We start from the raw sequence: 17,032 nt of genomic DNA, 5'->3' as shown, positions 1-17,032 counted from the left end.
AATATTAAACGAAATTTTTCCAGGCAAATTTCATGTAGAAAGTAGGGCTACTTAACTCACAAGAGCCCTAAGAAAATTTATGTTTAAGTAATGGTTATGCAAGCTAAGCTACAGAAGACGTCGATGATGAGAATGAAAAAAATATTGAAATAAAGAAAGTGGGAGGAAGCGGAACCTATAGAAAACCTACACACACGGTGTTTGTCCAGCACAATGGCAGCAGGAGCTGGGTGGAACAGGGTGAACCATTCAATTCACAACACTTCAGTAATAATAATAATAATAATAATAATAATAATAATAATAATAATAATAATAATAATAATAATAATAATAATAATAATAATAATGGTATTGAAAGTTTTAAATTTGCCCTAAAATTTGACAAAACTTACTTAAAAGTACAGATTTGGGGGAAGGGGTTCCGTACCTTCAAGACACACCTCTGCAACTACCCAAATTTTAAACTAAAGCGTTCCACTAAAGTTTTATGTAGAAAGTATTCTACTGTATGTTTTAAGGAAAATAACTGTAATAAAAATAACTGAATATCACGCAACAGTAAGGCATATAATAAACTAGTTTTTAGGATATGCAGATGTAATTATAACAGCTTTGCTACAAAAGTACCTACACAGACCATAATTCAATGAGCTCTGAAATACAAAGTAACAAAATAGCCGATAAGATTCAGTCTACAGACCAATTGTTATTTAAAGAATGGACATACACTATTTCGAGAATCGAGACAAGACGAGAAATGTTTACGATACCTTTCGTTTCGTCTCGATTCTCATCTCCAAAGCGAGACGATAATGTGAGTTAGCCTTGTCCCGTCTCGAATGTAAAATGTTAATTTTCATGTTATTATGCTTGTTTTAGAAACGAGATGAGAAATTCCTCTTCTCGTGGGAGAAATTCCTCTCTTTAAACAAAACCGAAATATTCTTCTCAAATGTCACGTTTCTGCTTGTAATGGTATGACCTGAGCGATAATTAGGTCCTAGCTTTTAATCTACGAGATAATAATAATATTATTACTATTATTATTCCTGAAGATTTGATAGTTCGAGTATTGAAACATCCAAGTATTCAAATATCTGAATATAATAAAACGTATGTCATCGCCGATCAATCACAATCAAAAATTCTAAAGTACACTGCTCCACAAAACTTAAGCAACTCGAAGAAAGTGGCAGAAAATAAAACGACACGATCACTGCACCAAGTATAATGAACAAACAGACGGTCCAGATGCACAATGCAACACAAGTGAAGACGAACAATACAGTTAGGATGTACAGATTGACCAAAAAGTTCAGCAGAACGATACCTCAACAGGTGAAGCTGGATTGTGTGAGGGCATAGGCAGTGAATATGGCGTGTGACCACCACGAACAGCTATACAGGCACAACATCTGGTCTCCATTCTGCAAATCAGAGTGTTGATCAAGTCTTGCGGCAGATGGCGCCACTCCTCGAGGAGAGCTGTTTGCAGGTCAGGGAGAGTGCTTGCTGGTGGACTGCGCTGCGCTATTCGCCGCTCAAGAGCATCCCACACATGCTCGATGGGATTCAAGTCCGGCGAATATGCAAGCCATGCAATATGCGTAATGCCTTCGCTCTCCAGATACTCGGACACAAGATGTGCACGGCGTGGGCGGGCATTGTCATCCATGAACAGGAAGTCTGGGCCAAATGCTCCGCGGAAATTGCGCACGTGTGTATTGAGAATTTCATCCCGGTACCGTTGTGTTATCGAAATGCCATGTTGCACAATATGGAGGTCCGTTTTCCCATCCAGCATAATTCCACCCTACGCCATAATGGAACCACCGCCATAGGACGGCCGTTCAGCAATGAAGTTTGGATGATGGCGTGTTCCTGGCTCTCTCCACACTAAATCCGACCAGAATCAGACGACAGGCTGAATCTCGACTCATCGGAGAGCATGACACGCGCCCGCTGGTGTTCCCCCTATACAACATGTTCCTGACACCATGTGTAACGCGCATGTTTGTGCTCAAGTTTCAATGGCACACACAGAACATGTCTTCTTGCATACAGTCCTGCTCTATTGAGCCGCCGACGAACAGTTTCACGACTCAGGCGTTGTCCTGTAGCCTGAAACAACTCATTGACCAGTTGAAAGCATGACGCTTGACGGTTACGTTTGGCAGAAATTCTCAGAAATCGATCATCGATGCCCGACGTCTTTTTCGGACGGCCTCCTCCGTGACGTCTACTGACTTCACCCCCATTTTGGAAGCGACTCCACAGTCTCGACACAACACTTTTGTTCACATTGAATTCCTGCGCCACTTCCACTTGCGATCGGCCCAGTTCCAACTGCCCAATTATTCGCCCGCGTTGAAATTCACTTAAATGTCGTCTACCAGCCATTGCAAGGTGTGTACCCCACACAGGAACCACTAACTCAATGCTTGGAGCCTGGGGCACTACTGGGCTGTGGTGTACGCCTCATGGCATAATTTGTTCATCGCGCTTGCAACGGTGCTGCTTATGCGATAGAGTGGGTGCTCGCTTTGCCTGTGTGTCTCTGTGTATGTGCATGCCACTAACCAGTGTTGAATAGGCCCCACACGTCACTTATACCACGTTCTCTCGGGTTGCTTAAGTTTTGTGGAGCAGTGTAAAAGAAAACTGCCTGACGTGGATTCGAAACAAAAACTTCCAGATTACTGATCAAGCGCCTTGACCACTGAACCGCGATCACTACGCGGTAAACGATTCGTTTTTAGTCTGGTTACGTTAGGATTTTTTCGAATTCCAGAATTTGTCTTGTTTTATTTTCGGAAGTCCGGAAAATAAAAATTCCGGAATTGGCTATCCCTAGTTTACACACAACCTTTCAGAATACTAAACTAATAGCTGTCTACAAACACACAAGTAATGCAAAGCATTTTGTATCCTGTAATACGTCATGTATTAAAATCCGACATTAGTTTCATTATTTATCCAGAAATTACATGTATCTAGCTACTGGAAGCTGAGGTATGACGTATTGTATTGTGTCTTATCTTTTAGTAAATATACAGCCCTACAAACAACTGAATGTCTAAATGGCTTTCGTTAAATCCAAGTTGTAGTACTCACAGTTACATCCATTTGTATCTATATAATCGGGTTAGTACAGCTTTCTATATGATAGGGTTAGTAAGTCTTTCCCTGCTCTCCCATAAAGTTGTGATATTATCTATTACATAATCAATTATCAATTTAACCAAAGTTGTTGTATTACTACACATCTGCTTCCGCCTCTTTCAACTCTGATCGATCTCGTTGACGCGACATGTTTGCTTTCTATATCCCTTTCTTTATTTAGTGAACTAAACAGTAACTATAGCATGTAGGTTTACGTAGTACATGTAAGAACATTGTCGACATCCAGAAAAAGAATCATAGTGTACAACCCACGGAAGTGATAACTGTTCATTCATTTCTCATAATCACCGTCTCCTTTAGCCTAACCGGCATAACCATGGGACGTAAAACTGAAATATTTCATTTCATTTCTTTCTAATAACACGCTTCACAAGTTACTTCACTTTCAATGTGTGACTTCATATCATCACTAACAATCGTCTTGTTCCGATAGGAAAATATCCACTCCCCCTGCAAAATAAACTGACCGTAGCGAAAGGGCGTGAACCTCCTTTAGGTGATTAATCGGGTCTATATTTCAATAACAGAGGATAATTCTCTGCATACAAATATTTAAGTAAAAGAGGAAAAGTCACTCAAACATTGTGAATACCCATTTATGGGCAAAATGTGGTTCCCTTGGAACTTTTTAAGAGTTTGAAGGGCCGCCATTTTGAACATTTTCATATGATTATTCTGGTTAACAACTCATTTAAGATATTTGAACAATTAATGTTTGTGCCAAGTTTGGTTTCAATCCGCTGAAAATTACGGTGGTAATGGCAGTCACAAAAAGCGTTATATATATATATATATATATATATATATATATATATATATATATATATATATATATATATATATATATATATATATATATATATATATATATATATATATATATATATACAGATAGATAGATAGACAGAGAGAGGGAGAAAGAGAAAAACTTTCGAACTGAAAATGGTTTTTGTTTCAGAGGGTGATGATCGGCAAAAGTGCCTCGCACCCGTGCTGCGTCAGAGCTAAACCGGGCCTCTTTGCAAAACGTATTGACCAGCCTAATCTAAACACAAGCCTCCCAGTACTCAACGTAGAAATCGTAGTTGAGAGGTTTAAGGCATGTAGTGATTGTATTTTTAATGGCCATAAGTATGGGTTCGAACCCCTCCACTTCCATTTTTTTTACTTTTTACAGCTACGTCGGAACGTTCAATTTTTGTTCTTTATTAATTGCAAATGGCGTTTACATTCAAAATAAGAGGAATTTTGGTGGCATTTGTTCGGATATTCTTCTCTTTCGTAATGAAGACAAGAATAAAAGCAATACGCAAAGACAAAAAGTATTATCAGTACTAAACATTACCAATAATAATTGCTACGAAAGACTAAATACGACCTCTTTTACCATCTCTCATGAGCTGTATGCATTATTAACGAAAATTTTTAAAAAATCTCCTTGCAGGGTATTCGAACTGACGTCCTTTGCATTTGTAAGCCAGTACCTTAACCACTACACCAAGATCATTGCTTGATAAACGTTTACTTGTTGGCGTATTTGCTGGTATTTGTATTTTATGTTCCTACTTCGACAATTTTTACTCTTTTTTCTTCGTTTAGCTGTTGTTTCTGGCTTTCTATTTCGATGCCGTCCTTTATTTACACTATGTACTATTCGTATTCACAGCTTGTGCCCCTCTGCAATGTCTTATTCAGATTGGGCTTTTTTTCTTGTCCGTCAGTAAACATTTGATTGATTTCTCATATTCTCCATGGCTGGAGCGCAGGAATGCCAGACTCAAAAAACAGGTGTACATTTACTTTCCTGACAGACTGTACGAATGACTGCATTGACATCGTGAATAATCTTTCGAAACTCACTTCTACAAATGATCGCCGATGTTACAATTGACCCGCGTTATTATTGACTCCGGTTTCCCCTACTCAAACTGCGTTATTACAATGAATCAGCTGCTGACAAAGGATGGAAATATAAATGAATTAATCAATTGAAGCAAAAATTCTAATACAATTTCAAAACAACCAACAGAGAATGATTATTAGATAGACTTAACAAGGATATCACAAAAGAAAGGGGATAAAACTAAAGCCTAATAGAGGAAGGGAATATGAACCACCATCTGAATCACTTATTGCTTATTTTAGTTGGATGTTCAAATGTTGAGCTCTGGCAATCATAGCACAGTCATTTGGCTAGCTTGAAAATAACATCTCAAGAAAGAATGCTTTGTTTTAAGATAATTTCACTTGAATAGTGCCTCGTTATATTTTTATGGATTTTAATATCCGTTTATTTCTCTGAACTAGTTTGGCGCATTAAGGTATTAGGTGCAGACGTAGTTCATGAATCCATAGATAAATTATGTACTATTTCATTAGGAAATCGACTTCTACTACCTTGAAACATCGTTTCTTAACGGCCCGCTTGGGAGAGTAATACTCCCGGAAATAACTACCCTAGCCAGCTGTTTTAAGCTGGTCACAAAATTTACATCGTGTGGGGGGGGGGGGGTCAAGGTGGAACAAAACGAGCCCTGCGGGGCGTCTAACCCGTTCCTACTACTCCTCCTCCTCCTGCTATTATTACTTATCTGAACAAAAGTAAGTAAGTCCTTTTTGGAGTATTATTTTCATCTTATTTTAATGGAAAAAGTGTTATGAAATTTAAAAAAAAAACTTTCCATAGGCCGGGTTTGAACCCACACCAAAAGCGATTTCCGTTATCAGTACGTTGTGTTAGAACGCTCGGCCATGAGAGCCAACAGCAGCAAGCGTTTGATTTCTGCTATATGTACGCCACGTTCCAAGAAATGGATAGCGCCAAGCAATCAGAATCGTGTATTTAGTTCCTACTTCCAGGAGCATTACTTCCCCGAGTGAGCCCTGTTTCTTATCAAAGAAGTTGGATTCCTGGGTGCAGATTCACTTTAGGAGGGCTTAAACGTTGTGCACTAGTTATGACTATAGTAACTTATAAATACAGCGTGTGGACGTGTGTGCCATACAAACTACAGTGGCAAAAATACAAAGCAACCTGTGCTAGTTGGTTACTAAAATTAAGGGGCTAACCAAATCGGAGGACGGGGTGAAGTGGTGGGCTCTTCAGTGACGGTAGGTATGCACGTGAATAAGAATGTAGAAAAAAATAATGCTTAACTATTGCTTCTGTACATTTTAAAAGCTACTGTCGTATACTTAGGACACGTATAAGAGGAAATTATGAACTTACTTTGTACTGGAACTTTGTCTTCACGTGGCTTCTTTATGGCTTAATTTGCGGTTAAAAATTTTGCACTTTCCATTACGCTTTGCTACATTATTAGGGACGTCTGAGGTAAAAATCCCCATATATTTTGATTAATGCATTTCTCTTTGAAACAACATTAGATATTTCTCCTGTAAAGTTCACAAATCTATGGATTCATAATCTTCGTCAGCATTGCGAATTGTAGAAATATTATAATAACTGTAGAATCTTAATATATATAATAATTAAATACTAATAGACCTATATGCTAACACGATTTTACTCTTATCTATGATTATTTTTCTTGTTGTAGGAACTAAAGGATGACCTAATTGACACATGACGCATGAGTTGACAATCAGCCAGACACCCTCTGAGGAGGGAATTCTCTCCAAACGAGGGTACCGACTTCTTCGTGAGTTGGGAGAAGGATCATATGCGAAGGTTTATATGGCGGAATATTGTAGCCCTGAGGCAACAGAAAAAGTAAGCACACTAGCTTGCAAAGTGATAGACACAGCTCGAGCGCCCAGGGATTTTGTAAGAAAATTTTTGCCCCGTGAGCTGGAGATACTAGTGAAATTAAATCATCCTAATATCGTCCACGTTCACAGCATCTTTCAGCGCCGAAGTAAATATTACATTTTTATGCGTTTTGCTGAAAATGGCGATCTGTTGGATTTCATTATTAAAAATGGTGCTGTTGCCGAAGATCAGGCACGTGTGTGGTTTAGGCAGCTTTCTCTAGCTCTTCAATATCTGCACAACATGGATATCGCTCACAGAGATCTCAAGTGCGAAAATGTCTTGATCACTGCCAATTTTAATGTCAAATTGGCCGATTTTGGTTTTGCACGGTACTGTGTGGACAGCAAATCCAAAAGAATTCTCAGTGATACGTATTGTGGTTCTCTATCGTATGCAGCTCCGGAAATTATCCGTGGTTGCCCATACAATCCAAAATACGCCGATGTATGGTCTCTTGGTGTGGTACTTTATATCATGATAAACAAAGCAATGCCGTTTGATGATACGAATGTAAAAAAATTATACGATCAACAACTTGGTAGACAATGGAAATTTCGCAGTAAAGTCAAAGATATTTTGAGCGATGAAGTTAAACATGTTGTAAGCAATTTGCTTGAACCAGACATTACAAAACGTTGGCGCGTTGAACAAATCCTTACTTCGGAATGGCTAAACGCACATCCTCCGATGTATGTTGTACCGCAAAGGAAGAGGTTGACCGTGGAACATGGTTCATCAGGGACGAAGGCGGCTTTAGCCTCGGTAGATCCTGGTCGCAAGAAGACTGACACCAATGGTGAGACTTCGAGAAGATCCACTAAAGGAGAGTCAAGTGTCAGGGAGTCTAGAGCAGAATCAGCGCCGCCACGTGATACAAGGGAAGAGTCTGGGGCATCTCGAGGTCCTGACGCTCAGAGCCTGAAAGAATCAACTGGAGAACCAACGTCGCGTAGAATATCCAAAGGAAATCCAACGAAAGAGGCTGTAGATACTGCTGAAGGTGTTCCCATGAATCTCAAGAGAACCGAAGAGAGGGCAGGTGATATACAGACTCTCGTGGAAGGTGATGCAGAAGGTGTTAGTTAAAAGGGAAAAAAATATTCTATAATTGTAAGCAGAAAGTCAACCACATGAGAAGACACTTGTAATAATAATTAATTAAACTCTACTATATATGAACAAGCAATCATCACAACTGTTGAAGTAATGTTAACAACTAATCCGGAATCATATTAAATAAATAAATTCTTTTATGTGTATAGTAACAAGAGTTTTAAAAATTACTTGATTAACTGTTGATTTTGTATTAAGGTAAAGTTTAACTTCCGATCTCATTTCAATAGATCAAATAATTTTACGTCGTCTGAAATTCAATACTGGGTAAGTTACATTTCGCTAATTTCACAGGAGAGACAAAAAAAAAACTGTTTAAAAACTAGCTTCAGCCTCTATATACGCGGTATTACTTTGAGGGGAATAACAGAGTCATTTGTCGTGATATAGGCAGATTGTGCGTCATCCTATACTGATTATAATGGTACCAAAAACCCAAATTCGCCAAAATTGGAGATACACGGTGTTGAATCTCAGACGACGTTTATTTTAATGGAGACATTTGATATTTTTAAAGTAGTCTTTTTCATAGTAAGTAACTAAATGTATTATTTCCCCCCTTCCTATTCCATTCGAGGCAGGTTATAAATGGCCTCCCCCGACTTCGGCATTTATGCAGGTGTTGCCCTCGAGACGGGATTTAGTCTTTTCTCGAAAAGGCATCTTGATGGTGTTGTCTCATCTTGAAATGAATATCTGTTTTATTGGAAAGCTCTGTCTCGTCTCGTGGACAAATTTAAAGGTCATGGTATTCAGCACCACGCTTGGCCGCTAACGATAGCATACCCTGATATCCCTAGAAGCTTACATACTGTCATTTAAAATAGTAATCTTCTAATTTTCATTAGGGCATTTTTTTTTTTTTTACTTTTTTTCTTAGAAATTCATGTTTGTGATAACTGCCATGTATTTGATCATACTAACTAGGAAGTTGTGATAAATCCAGAAGTACTTTGAAGTTTTATCTCACAGATAACCGTTTTACAGAGACTGGATGAACCTCAGAGTCGCAGTGGAACGAAAAAAGAATCTCCCTCACCGAGGATCAAACCCGGAGTATTTTACTTATTTATTTTAATATAAGTAAAGCTCTATTATCATATATTTTATCACATAATAATCAGTGTATTATAAATCACGCTTAGAAAGATATGAAGAGGGATATATTTGTATATATATATATATATATATATATATATATATATATATATATATATATGAGAGAGAGAGAGTTTCAAAACAACACCGACAACATCTGGGAGGTAATTCTTGACACCGAGATAAGACAAAAAGTATAGACCAACCCTGGTGCAGAGATGCTTCCTTTCGGAGTTATAGGCTGCCGAAAACATGAAAATATGAACTTTAAGGGTCCATAGCTACAATGCCATGGGACCTATCATGTGCCCTATCCAAATATCCATGTTTCAGAATTCTGCGGTACTTCCGCAACAACTTTATAGAGGTAGTTGGTGAGTATTTCGCATTATATGCCCCTAGCCAAACTCCCTCTATAAAAATTGTTGCGTGAGTGCCTCAGGATTCTGAAACATTATTTTTGGATAGCCCACATATTAGTTCCTAAGTGAAGTCTTGACCCGACCACGGTAGGTCCCATAGTATTGAAACTATGAATCTCTAAAGTTCATATTTTTATGTTTTCGGCACCCTATAACTCCGAAATAAAGCATTCGTGCCTCCAGGTTGGTCTATACTTGGTCTTATCTTAGTGTCAGGAATCACCTCCAAAACGTTGTCGGTGTTGTTTTGAAACCCCTATACGCCCTATTCTACACACCAAAATATATACTGTAGCGGAAATATACTGTATATAATTGTATACTTTTCGGGTCCTCGTCTAGAGACGCAAATTGCACTATGTGACAACACTGCAGATAAAGAACCATAGAGATGATCTACCAATTCATCAAATACCTGCAGTTACATAAATCCTTTCCAGATGGAAAATAGACGTTGACACCAGCACCATCTATTGGCGTAACAATCGTTCTAACTAGTTGATTGGTTCATAGAGCAATGCTAATGGTTCGAACTTCATCAATGACGTTACCACATAGCGACATTTTTGATTCCTCATAGTGGCTGAAGGAGGCCTCGCAGGGTATACATTATATAGCATTTTCGGTTTATTTTGACCTGAGGAATGGCATGCTGTTGTCAGTGGGCTCCATTTGTAGAACACCTTATATGTATGGTTATAATAACGGAAACACTTGAAGTTGGAAACAAACCAGATGGTGAGGCAGCGACCGCAGCGCAAGGCTGTTGGTAGTAATTTGTTAGAACAAGTTCCGTATTATGTGAGGAGCAGTAGAACAAAAGTGTGCAGTGAACTAACCAGATAGTGATAGTGTAAAATGGACGACCTCTCTGATTCCCAAAGAAGACAAAGAGTTGGCGTTCGATTTTGTGATGCGACCGTGATGTTGGGTATGTTGCGAGAGGCACTGTCCAAAGTCATAACAGTCTACAAACCTGACGGTGAATCCATATCGGCGAAGAGGAATAATGATGGAAGAACATCCTCAGTTACAGATCCCGCCAAGCATTAAAGTGGATTGTCACTCAAACCGTCGACTGCAGTGCAAGTGGCGTAGGAACTCAAGCAGCGGCCCGCACAGCCTATGTCAACAATCATAGTTCGCCGCAACTTACATGACACGGAGATACGAGTCGGATTGCATTTACGAAAGTCCTAATAAGGAATCAAAACGTTTTAGCACGACTACAATGGTGCCGCGAACTACAACATGGACTGCCGATTACGAGTGACATAATCGGATGAGTCATTGCTCCCTTATTCCAAACATAAGACCGTGTTATACGTGTATCGGGCGCCCAAAGAAGCGTATGATCAGCATTTTCTTCATTCGACCGTGAAGTATGGTGGTTGTTTTGTGATGCTGCGGGTCGCAATATCTTGGTTTTCAGTGGGTTCTGTGCTGATGCTTACTGGCCACGTCACTCCCAGTGATTGTCACCCAAGTCAGTGACATCATATTTCAGGATGATAATGCGTCTATTCATACAGCTGGAGCTGGAACTGCTGCGGCGTGGTTCGAGAAATATTGGGATGAAGTTGAGCACTCTTCTGGTATACGTAACCTCCGGAACTGAACATAATTGAACATTTGTGGTCCATTTTGAAGACACGAATCCGAGGCAGATTTCCGCCTGCATCCTCCGAGTGATGCACTGTAAATGGAAAGATATTCTCATCAGGGCTATTCTGAGGGCGGAAGGTGATTCAATGCCATGTTAATCTGGTACTTGCATTTTAAAAGGGTTTTTGTTATTGCGATAACCATCTATATAAGTCCTTATCTTTAAGACTTCCAACTTTGTTTCGAACCTCAACCCCTAAAATGTTTTCATCTTAGGAAAGAGAAGCTCGATTGAATAATATTAAATGGCGACCTCAAATTTTAAATGCATCCTAAATGAGACAAAGGTAAATTCTAAGTTCGCAACGGCTAAAGGGAGTGACACCATATTTTGGATAGGCATAAAGGAAGTAAATACACATCTGTTACTGTGTAGAATCATCTTGGTAGCCACCATGAAGTCCGTCATCTTGGTCCGCCAAAATTTATAATAAGAGGTCATGTAACATCGTTTTGGGATTTTTTAACCACAAATATAGGATATTTCCAACTTATCTCTAATCATTACTACATAATATCTGTTATTATTTAAATTTGTCTTTCCAAACTTACAAACCTTTACGTCATATTGTAACTATACTGTAAATGCTATAAATATCAGGTCGCTTGAGTCACCATTTCGTCGAAAAGAGCGGAGGTGGGGTCAGTGAGCAAGGTTGCATGCACCGGTGGGGTGCTGACTGCCACGGGTGCTGACTGCCACAGCCAATTATTGGTGCTGATTGCCACGACTGGCGCTGTTTGCCAATATCAAGGTGCTGACTGCCACGATGGCGTGCTGACTGCCACGAGCCTGAGAGAAAGTTGCTAGACGTAACATTACCGGACGCCAAGAAGCATGAAAGAAACTAGATGATCCTTAGGATCGTGTTGTTCAGACCAACGCCTAACAAAGGTAAACAGGTCTCTGTATGTATACTCATGTCCAAAATTATTGTCACATGATTATAAATATGTTGTTCTAGTAATATAATTTGATAACGAATTCGCCCGGTATTTCTTATATTGTTAGTATGTGCATAATCGGCAAAGACAAGTATGTGGTAAATTTCATGTCAAAAGAGCAGTAAATAAGAACAATAAAACGAAAATAAAATTTTCTTGTCCATTTAGTTACATTTTATTTTACTCATTATGATTTTCGTATTTATAATTATTTTCCTATGAAATTTATCACAAATATAAATTTCCTGATTATACACATAATATAAGTATTAAAAGTACTCTGCAAAATTATCAAATTATATTCTTACAAGAAGACAGTTATAGATATGCGATAATAATTTTGGACATGAGTGTACTTTCAGTTCTGTCAGGCAGCGGTGCGTACAAAATTGGCACGATTTATGTATTCTCACTTGAACTCCCTATGTCATCATGAACTGTGTACAGCTGTGCAAATTGTTGCGAGCAGCTCTTGAAAGTTCCATCAAAAAAGCATTGCTGGCTGTACCTCACAAGGGAAGTTCAGGAGAAAGCACTCGCCATTTGAAGTCCCAATTCATGCTGATTATAACAAGCTAATAAAATTCCTGTACGGTTGAGAACGGTTCGAGATATTCAACTTGGAAGTTTATATTAGAAAATAAGGATATACGCATTTATACGCGTTAAGTACAACATAATTAGTAACGAATATTGACATACGAATTGAAAGCTATCGGAAGTAACAGAAAAAAAGTGTTTCGCAATAACTAACGGATTTGTTAGATATAATTAGCCATTACATTGTTCATAATAATCATAGGTTAGAGATGAAAATTGATCACTGTTGTTCTTCTGTTTATGAAGAAATGACGCAGGCAAAATACTCCCTTGCACCATGAACATTTTATATGTGCAATTGTGTTGCATCCGTCAAGAGAACAGTTCGCAGAACCAAAGCAAAAAGCAAATTCGATAAGTGATTCAAAAGTTATAGGCCTATAATTTGTTCGTAACCTGCCTTGCAGAACGCAAACTGAAACAATCCAATGTATCGCGGTGATCGGAAGTGATTCGTATGGACACGAACTTTATTTGATTGTTTCGTTAGTACATTATAACGTCCAGATGAAGAAGATTCATACTATGTACAAATCTCCTGCCATAATCTTTGATTGATTAGAATCAAAACACATAAAATGGTTGCACAAATCGTGTGCAATTCTTTGGTATCTTCTTAACCATTAGGTCTTTGCCATCCATCATGCAACTTGTAATGGACAATTTGTCTGTGAATGGACCCCAGTGATCAAGCAATAGCAATTTCAAACCATCAGGCTTCGCCATGGGTGAGAATACTTAACGCATTGAAACGTGCATCCACCCATTTTCTCATATAAATTTCCAAGCTGAATATCTCGAACAGTTCTCAACGTACAGGAGTTTTATTACCTGTTGTAATCAGCATGAATTGGTCCTTCAAATGACATGCTTATTTCTCTGCAGGCGAGTGCTTCTCCCAAACACCCTTGTCAGCTGGCTTCAGACCATCATATCCCTTAAATAATACAATAAAACAATTAATATAAACAATGAAATGTGCAAATTGTACATATAACAGAAAAGGCCATCCCTTTATAAACATCCAAGTGTATGTCGTTTCACTTAGTGAGTAACTTTGTAACTTATAGGATGCCACATAGATTTGCTGTGATGATACTAAATTAATCCCTACTAAATTAATTAATTAATCATAAATTTAGTATGAGGGATTAATTCCTCTCTTTCCAAATACAGTTTCTCCCAGGCTCGTGGCAGTCAGCACCTTCATATTTGCAATCAGCGACAGTCGTGGCAGTCAGCACCAATAATTGGCTGTGGCAGTCAGCACCCGTGGCAATCAGCACCTATCCCATGCACCAGGCAACCAGTTCATTACTAAAAGAAAAAATCTACTGTACTTTCACGAAAAGTAATTCATGATTAATTAGCAACCAGACTGCAAACTCCCTCCAAATAAACATGCAAAACCACCAGATTTTTTAGGAGAACTACTGATTTGGCAATATTGGCTGTTGTTGACCGTATTGTATTTTAAGAAACCAATAAACATTGAGCGTTTACAAAATTAATAAAGTAAATAGAAATGTATATATACGATAAAATATTTTACTTAAAATACTTTTCAGCATGTTCAGCATAAATGTTCAGGTGCTTATCATAGCGTGATACCAGTTCTACACCGTTGTCGTTGTAACCTATTGCCATCAATGTATCAAAGCATCTTTCAGTTTACCAGCCTGTAGGAAAGTACTTTGCAGATAAAGAGACTTTTCAGCTTTCAGAACAAGTAAAAATAAAAATTAAAAAAAAAAATCACATTCCGCACCTCACAGTAGATAGGATTCTCAATTATGTCACCCATGTTCAGGGTTTACAACTCGATAGTTTTCAAGTTCACGTCAGCACCGTATAGCTACTTGAAGCAAACTGGAGTTAACAGCGTTTCCAATTGAGCTATTCAAAATATCAGTAGCAAACGGTCGAAAATTTCAGCATAGTTGATATCGTTAAAATTAATAAAACATCGTAGAACCAATTTATATGTACATTAAGGAATTTCTGAGATACTTAAATAAAGAAATTTGTTTGGTTTTGTTTAAATCTCCTCAAGCTCGTATTTAACATTTTTGCAATTAGAAAATGACGTCCCTTCAATATCAGTGCTTGCCGACAGATTTTTATAATTTCCAGAATGGAAGTATGAAAAGAAACGTCACAGAAATTATATCCTTCGAAATATATCGCCCCAGGCCGTGCCTCATGTTATCCCATACGTAGATATAGTTCTATATCCACTTCACATATAATATTTATATCAGTGAATGAGTCAAAAACACCTTGTTTTGAAAATATTTATGTAGTGTGTCTTGAGCAGGGCAGTCGCGTGGGTTGTAAGCGCCCGGGGCGAGAATTCCAAGGCGCTCCCCCCGCAATGTGTTTTGAGAAACAACCAGAGTTTATTTTGTACTCCTAGATTTAAATATGAAATATAAAATCATAATGTAAAGTCATTTAAAAAAAAAAGTGAATGTCTCTTGTTGTTAAAACATAAAAGTTAATGAAAACAGGTTTTGAATTATTGAAATCGAGTGGTATTCTTGTTTATTTTGAACTTCATACACATCAACATAGTAATAGCATAGAATATACGAATAACAATACAAATATTAAAGCCCAATGTGTAAGTGATAAAAAAAACTTTGCTATTTTCTGACTTTTGCTTAAAAAAATAATAAAACAAACTTCTTTCCTTGCAATGAACACATAAATTCTTTAGTAAATTTATCATAGCGTTAAAATACTAAAGTAACTTTTTCAGGTGACATTTGTAATTATTTATATTTGCTTCAACTCAATCCTACAATTATAATTTATGTTCAAAATCAAAATGTACGTTTGTTAATGTTTGTTCTGCAAGACGAAGTTAACTATACGTTGTTCCAAAACATGTAGTGTAAAGATCATTAAAAACTATAATGGTTCTTAATGATAACGTAAAAATATTATTAATTGTAACATAAAAATACTAATAAATTAAAATAGCAGTGAGTAAAATTAACTTCATAATGACATATACATACTTTATTCAAATGGCATTCTCCTGTGAGCAAATATGTACAACAGATATTAATAAAGATTTCTTTTATATATATATATATATATATATATATATATATATATATATATATATATATATATATATATATATATATATTAGTCGGGAGACCTTAGAGCTCCCTCCATGGCTACATCCCTTATAGTTAATAAAGATAGTTGTTGTATAAGGTTAGTACAGAATTGAAGGACTGAAAAAAATGTTTATTCTGTTATTGATTGGAAAGTACGTGCGAAGTTGTATTTGTGATTCTAACCGGTTATTATTATGAAGTGGTTTCAAACTAAGCAGATAATTGTAGTATTGCAATTATTGTGGCATTAGTTGAGCATTTCTTGGACGGAATAGGAATAAAGAAATGTTATTGAATTCTACTGACGTTTCTTCAGTTTGTACCAAATTGTCATACGGATAAGAAGTAAGTAGTAGCAGCTCTCGGTCACTTTTCCGAGGTAAAAACTCTTCTCACAGTGGGCTGGAGAGAGTTCCAGTTGAATAATCCTAGACGATGTTTTATGTACACTCATGTCCAAAATGATTGTCGTATATCTATAACTGTCCTTTTGTAAGAATATAATTTGATAATGATTTTGCAGGGTACTTTTAATACTGATACTATGTGTATAATCGTGAAATGTAAATTTGTGGTAAATTTCATAGGAAAAGAATTAAAAATACGAATATTAAAATGAATAAAACAAAATGTTGCTAAATGGACAAGAAAGTTTTATTTTCGTTTTATTGTTCTTATTTACTGCTCTTTTTACTTGAAATTTATCCACATACCTGTCTTTGTCGATTATACACATACTAACATTATAAGAAATACCGAGCGAATTCGTTATCAAATTATATTCCTAGAACAACATATTTATAAACATACGACAATAATTTTGGACATGAGTGTACATCAGCGGTAGTTTTACTTATCCGTGGCCTATCATTATTAAAATATCTGAATTAACATTATTTTTTAAAAAAAAAAGTTTTATTTACCAACATAATCTCCTGAATTCCTTGAATTTTGTTGATTTGTCGTCTCGGCGCCCGGGGCCATTGCCCCGGTTGCCCCGCCCACTCGAAGGTCGTGGTCTTGAGGTTCATTGACTGTCGAGAAGAATTTCTCACCATAATACAGTTGCTGTAGAGGCAAGAAGACAGTAGAGTTTC

At 37.4% G+C, this 17,032-nt stretch overlaps 1 protein-coding gene across 1 annotated transcript in view; it reads left to right on the top strand.

Annotated features, from left to right (window-relative positions):
• LOC145681812 (uncharacterized) overlaps positions 1–17,032 on the top strand; it is a 48,894-nt gene that overhangs the window by 26,423 nt on the left and 5,439 nt on the right. The window contains exon 2 of the mRNA XM_081753419.1: positions 6,747–8,045. Coding sequence (XP_081609545.1) covers positions 6,773–8,045 — 1,273 coding nt within the window. The 5' untranslated portion in view covers positions 6,747–6,772. The remainder of the gene's footprint in view (positions 1–6,746; positions 8,046–17,032) is intronic.

The sequence above is a fragment of the Thermobia domestica genome, chromosome 3 (genome assembly GCF_964235325.1).
Source record: "Thermobia domestica chromosome 3, izTheDome1.hap1.1, whole genome shotgun sequence".
In the NCBI taxonomy this organism is placed as follows: domain Eukaryota; kingdom Metazoa; phylum Arthropoda; class Insecta; order Zygentoma; family Lepismatidae; genus Thermobia; species Thermobia domestica.
The sequence above is the reverse complement of the archived record's forward strand: the minus strand, read 5'-3'. Positions and strand labels throughout refer to the sequence as shown.